This window comes from Ictalurus punctatus, chromosome 4 (assembly GCF_001660625.3).
Source record: "Ictalurus punctatus breed USDA103 chromosome 4, Coco_2.0, whole genome shotgun sequence".
Taxonomy (NCBI): Eukaryota; Metazoa; Chordata; class Actinopteri; order Siluriformes; family Ictaluridae; genus Ictalurus; species Ictalurus punctatus.
In genome coordinates, this window is record NC_071284.1 from 31,752,323 (window position 1) to 31,763,610 (window position 11,288).

Below are 11,288 nucleotides of genomic sequence, written 5' to 3' on the forward strand. Positions count from 1 at the left end.
TCATCGTCATCACCGTGTTTATTTATATAGCACCTTTCATACAACGAGCAGTTCAAAGTGACAATTATACAAAACAGCTAAAGGATAAATGGCAATCGATATACCATTTAATACAAGAAAAGATTTAATATAACATTATATGATGAATAAATATCCAATTAAAAACTAAAATAAAACTAAAAAGATTAAAATAGGGAAGGGGGAGAGAGAAGGCTGGAAAGATTAAAAAAAACAAACAAAAAAAACAATGAGACTAGACTTAAAACTGAAGATTAAGCCTAAAAAAGTGATCATACTTTGAATACCTGGAACCATTTCTAACTCACTTCCGCCACCTAGTGGTGCAATGTAATAACACAGCGATAGAGGTAATGGATCCAAGCGACTGGACTGGTCTTGTGATGATGAATACATGTTGCTGATCATCTGAGGGCCTTTACTGGATCTTCTAGACTAAGTGTGTCCAAAGAAAGCAGTATAAAGTCATCGGCAAGACGATATCTGTAGCAATTATAAAGAAATAAACCATATGATTGATGCCTGCGTTTCTAACTGAACCATCTATACCAGGGCTGTCCAAACCCGGTCCGGAAGTTGAAGTCTTCAACTTGTCTCCACACCTGCCTGGAAGTTTCTGGTATGCTTAGCAAGACCCTGACTAGCCGTTTCAGATTTAATTGTGGTTAGGAGTTAAACTGTGCAGGACATATATAATAAATACATATCTGTAATCATGGACGTATTCCGGTTGTATAAGAGGAATCAAGCGCTTCCGTGTGTGCCGTCGGTTGAAAACGATCGGCTTCGGGGTGGTACGAGTCACCGGGCTTCATCGCAACACACGGGTGTCGATTATTTTCCTACAACAGCGGCCCCCAAAGTTTTTTATTCTTTAAGGACATGTTTATTCCAGAACACAGAACTTGAAAGTGGTTGCACAATGAAAAGTACTCTCTCACTCATAACCTCAAAACATATTTTAATCTCAAATACTGATTACCGATTTAGTTACAATAAAAAGCCAGATGTTATACAGGTGCGCTCTACTATCGTTGCAAAAGTCTTTATATAGTTGTGTTTTTTTTACGTGTAGATCAAAATTTAAAAAATGAGTGTTTTTCCACAATGACATCAAAAACAAAGCGAAGTTATTGCGTGTGAGACTGAGTAACGATGAATAATTGCTACTCCGAGGGTGAAGAATAAAAGATTGTCCGATTAGTTGCATAGTGAAGGAGAGGAAAAGTGCACCCGGTGCTCCGACTGCAACGGTTATATCCACACACACACACACACACACACGGTAAATAACATCATAGCTAGCTACTCAAGCACGTGCCTTTCTTATTTTCCTCACACAAACATTTATTTAATACATTTCCTTTATTAAACATAAAACACTACACAACACAAATCCCTTATATCCTCTCAGGGGACGTTAGGAAATCTTCCTTTTACTTTTATTTTCCAGTATAAAGTGAAAGGAAAACAAAAACGAGTGTCACTTACAGGTCAATTAAGAGACAAGCCTGCTCCTTGTCCTGGTTTATTTTCCTATAGTCTGAAATACTTTCTGAAACGTGCAGCTCACTGAAGCTGGATTTTTATCGGAGGGAAAATCTGACGCGACGCAGGGGGTCCAAGCACCTGAAGTGGCATGAAACATGGTGGCGTTAGCATGTGATGAGTGATATCCCGACGTCCCCCAGCCCGTCCCTCCGATTCAGGTTGGTCCACCCGTGAGTGCAAGCAGATTGTGCGTCCTGGCTATTATTTACTTACTTATTTGTTTATTTATTTTCATTCGTGAGCCGGCTGACGGAAAAACGCCTTTCTTTTTTTTGTTGTTAAACCATTTGCACGTGCAGATGACAGACAGACTGTGGCGTTTAATTACTGTGCGCTTCACAAACCTCCCAAACATGAGCCTGACGCGACACACGGGTCCAAGCATCTGAAGTGGAGTGAAACACGGTGGCGTTAGTACGTGACGTTAGTGGGATCGATATCACAGGCTTCTGCCTCCTGTTCAGAATCATCTACTTTACAACACTCGGGGACGGACAAGCACCGGTCATCGTCAATCTGTTTCAGAAAACATTACTCACACTCACACTCACACACACACACACACAGACTCCAGATCAGCTGTGTGAAACTCAGGCTAGAAATAAATTCTGTAGATTGAAGTCCAAGAACAGGTCTGATTCAACAGATCACTGGTTCAAACGGATTTAAAGGAGCTGTTTGCAATTTGTAGTGCCCTCTGCTGCCTGTGAGGTGAATCTCAGAATCTTGTCCTCTCTTTAACAAAGACCAACCCTTGTTTATTTAAAAAAATAATAAAATAATAATAATAAAAATTCCACGTATTCCTCGTGACTTGTCTCATGAACTGGGGGCGGAGCTAATTTCTGGGTCTGAAAAATGTAAACAAAATCCCAAAAGCACAAACCTCACCTTTAAATTCCATGATGAGCGGTGAAACAAACCTCTCCACTATTAAAACACAATGAATAAAACAGAGTTAAAAAACAAAACAAAACAAAAAAAACAACAAAACAAACGGAATACAATACTAATGGTTTAAATATATAATATATATATATATATATATATATATATATATATATATATATATATATATATATAAAGATAGCTGGTTTATGTTTTTTTCCCCCTCACATATCAGTAACATGTAATGCAATTAAAACCTAAAGAGAAAACAAACAGGTAAACACTGCCCTCTCCAGGCGGCTCTCTGGTTAGTCAGAGCGGTGCAGCACTTTAAAGCGTCGGTCAAGTTGTCGCTATACTAATGTAAAGCTTCAAGTGTGTGATGAACATGCTGGAAGTGGGAAAGTTGTTCCCCAGCTTCACACGAGACAAAACAACCATCAGTAATCGCAACAAACGTAAGATACCTCCGGGCGGGTACGTTAGGGATTACTGGGTCGGCCTGTTTTTTAGCGCTACGTCCTCCAGGACGAAGCTCGTGTTATGTTTTTGTGCCGAAATGTTTGGTGACATTCTGGATCTCCATCCTGGGCTTCTGTTCCCAAACCGAACTAATTAGGGGCTTGTTTAGATTAAGGACGTCAAGTAATTATTAGTCCAGGGCGTGGAGATAAGTCAGTGTTTTCAGGCTGGATAATGTGTTAAATGTGCTGTTTTGAGTTGAACAGCATTGTCTGGGTCAGGGATTAGAGATAGGATTATAGGAGGAGGAGGGGGAGGAGGAGGATCGGACCCGGATCCACCAGCTGGTTCTCCTTTTTTGACTATTTTTGGCTGAAAATTTCAGTGCATCCCTAATAAACATCCTCAACTATTCTTTCATTATAGTTAATAATGTTAGCTGGGTCAAAGCCTTAGATTATATTTCACACGAAAATGAAAATCGAGTCGAGGCAAGAGCGCTGACGGGTTTAAGGACCGAACTAGACGGGAATTAAACCGGAATGAAATTAACCACAGTTGAAGTTTGGCATGAGGACGGTTTGGACTTCAGGTGGATAGGTTAGTCTAATAGGTTAGTTTTGTTTTTTGTTTTTTTTACCTTAACTCTGTAACATCTGGATATTTCCTGGTGCTGAAAAGCATATCACAGGAATCTAAAAAGGGAGTTGTTGGATTTATAAACAAATCAAAACCCAGGCACTTCTGTGTTTACTTTGGGCTACGTTCGTTTTCGGCAGTTCTGAAACGCCAGTCCCGTCTCAGAAACGATCAATTACACAGATTTGGAGTTTTTCGACATTTATAAATAAATTTTTTTTTTTAAAAAGTGTTCTAGGAAAGTGCACGTATCGTGTAAAATGTTGTCTTGGTTGTCTTGTCTCTGTACGGTAACACGGACAAGGACTGAAATTTGGTTACGCTAGAGATGCGGTACACAGAGATCATGGAGAGACGGACATGCGCTTCGATACTATTCCTACGCTCGCACGCTGTGACCTTTCTGTAAAACTGCATTACAACAACAATTAAAAAAAAAAAAAGCAGCAAAGTTAAGGACGTCTCTGGGCGTCTGTCGAGAAAACAGGATGCGGATGAGATTAGTGACATCGCCGCAGGAACACGGTGCGGGAGAACGTCGGGTGGCGCCGCGACACGGACGTGCGCTTGCCTCGCCGACGGTTTCCTTTTCAAAGGCGGGGGTTTCGCTTCCTGCGGCGCGGGTGCTGTCGAGAGGAAAAGCGCTGCGGTAGAGTTCACTGCAGGCAGCAGGACGGGCCATCAGAGGAGCAGCAGCAGATGGAGGAACCCATGGCTTTGGGAGGAATGAGGTCCAGGTCCTCGTCGTCTGGGATCTCGTCCAGTCGGTATCCGTCTTTCAGCAACTGTCGGCTCAGATCTGGATGGATCTGGAGAGAAAAAAATTTTAAAAAAAGAGAGACATAGAGACATGATACAATGAGCATTAAGCCTGTAGCAACAGAAAATCCAATCTGTATCTCATTACTGGATTAACACCAGATACTCCTACTATTAAAATCTACTAACATCAATTTCCCTTGCTGCATCTAAAGTTCATAACTGTTTGGCATTAGTTTTGTAGCTCCAGTGCAAAGCTAAAGTAGTTAATGTTGTTAACAAGTAATGGAAGTCTATCTCAGTCCAAAACATGTCTTCCACACCACACCGCCTAAAGATTCAAACTGGAACTGTAGTGAAAACCTGCAGGTTAATGTCAACGATAAAGTAGTTCCACTAATGCCTCTCCCGCTCAGGCAGAAAAATGCACAGGTACATTTCTGTCACACCTATTTAAACAATAAACAACGCAAAAAAAACCCTCACCCTCGTGTTTTTGCTGTTCCTAATATCCATTTGGGTACGACATGCCGATTAACGCATGTTTTTTTTTTTATTATTATCATCATTGCGCTTACATTTTGTTCTCGTCCTCCTAAACAATCTGATGGATGATAAACTGGGTTCAGGGAGCTGCTGCACGTGTGAACGTAGGAATCTCATTTCCTTTAATAACAGTTCAACTGGCAGTTACTTTCCCATGAACACGATATAGTGATAGGAGAAATTTTAGCAAACTAAACAGTCGCAGAGGTGTTCGGTCTACGCGATTTAATCCCGAGAGAAAATAATGATAAATTGAGCGCGCTTTAAAAAAAAAATCGGAAGCCGCCATGTTCTCAAAAATCGGCAGGGTGAGGGAGCCCCCTGCTGGGCAAACAATTCACACCTCTACACAATAACACTGGTACAGAGATAAAACCGACAGCACAATTAAAGCTTTTTTGATAGTAAAACACCGTATACAACTGCCACAATAAAATCATAACATTTAAACCAAGTAGGCTAGGTAAAAAAAAATAAAAAATTAAAAACAACTGCAAATTCCTAAGACCCTAAGAGTCTACTTTCATATGAGCCATTAACCACGACTGTGGAGTGTGACGTCACTAATAAATTCACTGCTGAACACAGGCACGTCTAAAACAGACCGCTGGTAAAAAGAGTTAAAGCCGATGTAAGATGATCTGGGTACGCACTCTACCGGTTAAAAGTTTGTGGACACTCGACTGAAATGTTTCTCATGATGTTAAAATCCTTTTGATCTGAAGGTGTGTGATTAAATGTGTTGTAGATAAAAAAAATATAATCGTGCCGACGTGTTTATTTCTTTCATTATTATTATTATTATTATTCTAAAATGTGGAAACACATCATAAAAATAAAGAACGAGTGTGTCTAAACTTTTGACCGGTAGTGTATATTTATGGATTTGGGAGTAAGACAGATTTCCGTTACTTGTCAGTTAAGTTCACTTTATAGCTCCAATATAAGACTATGGGAAAAAAATGTATAAAAAAAAAAAAAGAAGAAATATTCTGTAGGAAAAACGTCAAATCTTTAGTTCTTCTGCTTTAATCTAGGTTAAAGAGTGTCACGTGATTTGAATCCTCACTAACTTCCTATCTACAGGTACTACTGGTAAAGGACAAAGCGGTTAATCATTTGAGTTAGTGATCATCATCGTCGTCGTCATGGTCGTGGTCGTGTCTTACCTCTGCCGAGGAATATCCGGATGAATACTCCAGCTCTACGTCACTGAAGGAGAAACAGTTGGGAAACGAATCAGAAACACTTTGCACGAATTACACACTTTAATTCTTAGACACTTCAGCTGATTCAGGTCCATGATGCACAGGAAGATGAAGCAGATGAAGGTTTACTGCTGTCATGTGGAAATAAACCCCTAAAAATGACGAAGGTGAAACGGCGTGCTCGGTTACCTGTCCGAATCCAGAGACACTAGTGGATCTTCTGCGTTCTGACTGAGTGCTGCGTATCCTTTATTGAACTTCACACTAAAAAAACCCACACAAATCCCAGTTTAAACGCATTACTGAAAACAAACAAACAAACAATACAACATACAGTATTATTATGAAAGAACATTTAAAACCAGTTCAGCATGGATGGATTCGGGGTTTCACAAAGATTTAGTTATGAAACAAACACACAAACCTCCGTCCTCACAAATATCTTCCTATGAACACAGATATAGATTTTTTTTTTTTTTGTGCTACTATTTTGAGATGTTCCTGGGAGTGTTTCCTTAAACAAAAAGGTGAAAATGTTCACCGATGCTCAACAAGGCAACAAGATACATTAAGAGCCAGGGGGGTGTAAACTTTTGAACAGTGCAAATTATTATCTTGTTTAAAGTTCTTATTTGTTTTTCCGTTTGGTACCGGCGTTTAGAAGCTCCATAAGATACGTACATGTATCCCAGAAGACAAAATAATAACGATTTACACCAGTCATCCTGCTCAAAAGTTTACCCCCCCGGCTCTTAATCCGCATTTACACTACATGGTTACAGCGACATAATTCTGATTTTTCCCTTCCCACATGGCACAGATCCGATATGACCCGTGAACGTGTAAGCAGGGGAAAAACACATGGATTACGATATTTTCTGATCCATTTCAGGCCTCGTTCATACGTGTAAATAAATCTGATACGTGCGTCTGCCGTGTAAGCGGACAGATCAGATAGTCCCCTGACAGAATATTTTCCGTCACTAAACCATGTTCAGTAAAACTCAGATTTGTTCCCAAACAGCTTCGTCGCAACGTATAACCGCAGTGACGTTCTCGATTCCGATTGGCCCGAAGGTTGTCGATTAACGCTGCGTTCGACCTCTGACCAGAAACAAACGCGGGAACTCGGCGCGGTCTTCTCGACCCAGAGTTCAGCGACGTGAAACGCAGTAGAGAAACTCTTACCTTTAAACGAGCTCTACTGTACAGCTCGATCAACACACAGACACGCTCGCGTGAGGAAAATATACATCACTCATCACGGTTATTAGTCTAAAGGAGTCGCTGAACATCGTATCGCTCACTTCTTCGCTGCATGCCTGGGCTGCTGCATGACCGCTCCGCCAGAGGAAAAGCCTTTCTTCTTAAACACTCTCCTGGCCATCTCTCTGGGTCTCTCTGAGGAAATATCCACAACGGAGTAACGTCGTCAGGTTCAACTAACCTAGACTATAGAAAAGCAGGTCCTTCGGGATAACCAGGAATGTCTTAAGAGCTTCTACTCACGCAGTTTCATGTTTATCGATTTGGCCATTATATAAGGTCCTCTCTTCTCAACCGCTCGGTTTCCTCCATCCAAAGCCGGCTTCGTTCGGACGCTCCTGCTACTGCCTGCCTTTGAGGGATAAAAATAAATAAACAAATAAATAAATAAATAAACAATCTGCACAGCAAATATCTTTAATACAGTGAAGCGCAGCAGCCCGTTTCACCCCGTTCTTTAATTGTCGCTCCATAATGTTTTGGAAAAACTAGCGATTCAGTTTCCTTAGTAGAAATGGGATTGGAAAATCTCTACCGATTGCCCCCCCCCCCCCAATCCTCATTAATGCTGGTAATTTATTAAAAATTGTTATACAGTACGTCATATGGAAAGAGTGAGGAACATTCCAGATGTTCTTGCTTTGCACAGCTGGTCGTCATGTTCTCCTCGGGTCTGCCTGGGTTCTCCGGTTTTCCTCCTACCTCCCGAAAAAAAACATGTCTGAAGGTGAACCGGTAATCGTGTGTGCGCGAAGGTGTGAAACCGACTGATGTCCGATCTAGCGTTTATTCCTGCGTCACGCTCGGTATTCCTCCAAATCCACCGCGACCCTGACCAGGATACAATCGCCATTTTATTACGTTTTGTAACGATGTTTTTTTTTGTTTTTATATATGTATGTATGTAGTACATCAATACACAAAAAAGCTCCATAGGAATATCCCTCTATAAATATTGGCACCCTTAGTAATCATCAAAAATGAGCCATGGAAAAATGCATTTTCTGTTGATTATCAGTTTAATTACCCCAAAATGTTTTTATCCTAATGAATTGAACCTACTGCAATCTTAAAAGGGAGACCTTTATTACGTAGATCATGTTCTCGTTTCAGTCTTAAAACGAAATATCGCGATATTACATGAAATCTCGGAACAAAACTTTCAGATTATTTATTATTACTTTCCGGTGGGGTTTTTTTTCCACATATAAATATTAAAAGGTTAATATAAAGGTTAATATAAAGGTTAATAATAAAAGCATCGCTAGTCGTTTGCTAACACGAGCCTTTATTTATTTATTTATTTATTTGCTTGCTTGCTTGTTTTAGTTTTTTCACAAACGACTTGTTTTATGATTTGATGTTATTTACTACACCAATTCTGGGAAAGACAAATAATAATAATAATAATAATAATAATAATAATGATGATGATTTAAAAAATGATTACAGCTAATGTTATTTCTTAAAGGTAACGGTCGGTGCGCTAGCTAGCTAGTCGCTTCACTTCTGCCAAAGCACTTAGCATAACTAGCTAGCTTCTGCAGAAAGAAATAAAATACAATAATAAAAACTTACCCTCATTGACGGAGACCCGGCTACCAGACTATCCTGCTCCTTCTCCTGTTCCTCCATGATGTCGTTCATGTTGGAACCGAAAGCAGAAACCCAACAGTCACGTCATGGTTCATGTCCCAGTCACGAAATTCATGTTTACAACCACAGGACGCTGAGTTTACAAACGAGTCAAATCTTTGAATCGGCTCTTTTAGGTGAATCATGAGAGCCGATTCGTACCTACGAGCTTTTTGAGGGTTTTTTTCTTTCTTTCTTTCTTTCTTTCTTTCTGGTAAGCAGTGCAGAATATGCATTATCTACAAAAGGACATAATGGATTATTATGGATTATAATGGACATAATGGATTATATTATCTTCTAAATGAATCACACACAGCAAGAACAATAACATTATTTTATGCCAATACAGGTTTACAGAGTACAGGACGGTAAGATTTAATTAAGCAGTTTCAGCCATGTTTAGACAAAGACGTACAAACAGTGAGCATAGTATTGCAGACTTTGTCCGGTTTAGGAAAACAGACGCGCAATTAGTTAATTGGGAAGCAAAAGAGTCGACTCTTATTACTGAGCTGCGCCAAGTGATCTGACTAACTGAACGGATCCGGAATTCCCAATTATTGTGGAAAAAAAAGACTCTTTCACAATAAAAGTCTCTAAGCATGACCGAATATGTGCTCTTAATAATGGGAACTGTCATCAGAGACAGATAGACAGACAGACAGACAGATCGATAGATAGATAGATAGATAGATAGATAGATAGATAGATAGATAGATAGATAGATAGAAAATGGAAATAACAAACAAACACAATAAAAAGAATGATCACTGTCTTTGAAATAAAGTGAAATGAAGGATAAAATGGTGAAGATCACTCGTAAAGCCACCATGTATTTCTGTTTGATTTTTTTTTTTTTTTTTAGATTTTTTAGTAAAAACATGAAGTAGGTCTAACTACATAAAATGCAGATAAGTAGTGGATCATTATTACATCATTGAACACCAGTCTGTGAACTAGAGTCGTTACTCTATGTATAGTTTAATAGTAATGCATAATAATCGAAGTGAGATTGTAAAAGATTATAGTTTGCTTTAATAAAAGTCCTGGGAAAAGGTCTTGAAACCCTGTGAGGTAGTCGTTTATTTTATAGCAGTGTTATTAGCGTGTGTGACCACCAGGGGGAACTAGAGTCAACTAAATCTCGTTCACTTCATCCTGTCCATCAGGGTTTCTGGGGACACCAAACACATTCATCACAACAGACCTGTTGTGAATATTGGTCTAGCATAAAATGAAAGGACACGCCACTCATAGCCTTTCATATCTAGCCAACTAACAATCAGCTTCCATCAAGGCCTTCATAATTATTGGCACCCTTGGTCAATCTTTAAATATATCCAAAAAGGCAGATGACAGATATTTTTAGTTAATATTACACTAGAAATGAGAGAAAATTAATGAAAAATCTATTCAGCAAAAAAAAAAAAAAAAAGATGGGCAGAGACAATATTTGACAATATACGACAATATCTATGAATGTTAGATTGCGTGTGTGTGTGTGTGTGTGTGTGTGTGTGTGTGTGTGTGTGTGTAGCTGTGTCTGTATGAGGTGCAGTTTTATCTTGTTTTTCATCTCCTGTCACATACGAAAAAACAAATATGTGCAAATAGAAAATCTCTCTCTCTTTCTCTCTCCTTCTCTGATTCATCTGTCTTCTGTGTCTGTCTGTCTGTGCCTGTTTGTCTGTGTGTCTGTCTCTCTGTCTGTTGCTGTGTGTCTCTCTGTCTGTCTGTTGCTGTCTGTCTGTTGCCATCTGTCTGTCTCGTCTGTCTGTCACTGTCTCTGTCTGTCTACCTGTCTGTCTGTTGCCATCTGTTTCTGTCTGTCTTCCTTGTCTGTCTGTCTCTGTCTGTCTGCCTGTCTGTTGCTGTCTGTCTCTGTCTGTCTTGTCTGTGCATCTATCTGTCTCATCTGTCTGTCTCTCTGTCTAGAAAATCTCTCTCTCTTTCTTGCTCTCTCTCTCTCTCTCTCTCACTGATTTATTCTCATCATCTACAATCTGTCTGTCTCTGTCTGTCTGACTGTCTCTGTCTGTCTGTCTGTCTGGTCTGTCTCTGTCTGTTAGTCCCTCTGTCTGCCTGTCTATCTGTTGCTGTCTGTCTTTGTCTGTCTGTCTGGTTTGTCTCTCTGTCTGTTGCTGTTGGTCTCTGACTGTCTGTCTCTGGCTATCTGTCTGTCTGCCTCTGTCTGTCACTATCTGTCGCTGTATGTCTGTCTCTTCCTCAGTAAGGACAGTGATACATCTCTCACCTGCAGCTCTTAAACTGCTTCGTGTTCACACAGAGACACGGCGCCCCTCACTGCCCCGT

At 40.0% G+C, this 11,288-nt stretch overlaps 1 protein-coding gene across 4 annotated transcripts; it reads right to left on the reverse strand.

Moving 5' to 3' along the window:
• Positions 1–9,136, reverse strand: fam219b (family with sequence similarity 219 member B). 4 transcript variants are annotated; one of them, XM_017466455.3, is made up of 7 exons: positions 8,916–9,136; positions 7,938–8,035; positions 7,581–7,689; positions 7,379–7,472; positions 6,261–6,335; positions 6,033–6,075; positions 1–4,367 (listed from the first exon to the last, which is right to left on the reverse strand). In XM_017466455.3, the coding sequence occupies exons 2-7, from the start codon at positions 7,995–7,997 to the stop codon at positions 4,215–4,217; spliced, it is 534 nt and encodes a 177-aa protein (XP_017321944.1). In that variant the 5' UTR covers positions 7,998–8,035; positions 8,916–9,136; the 3' UTR covers positions 1–4,214. The 4 variants fall into 4 exon arrangements, with proteins under 4 accessions (XP_017321944.1, XP_017321943.1, XP_047011209.1 ...); XM_017466454.3 differs by having other exon boundaries at positions 7,938–8,168; XM_047155253.2 differs by having other exon boundaries at positions 7,581–7,685; positions 7,938–8,168; positions 8,916–9,129.
• Positions 9,137–11,288: the final 2,152 nt, after the last annotated feature.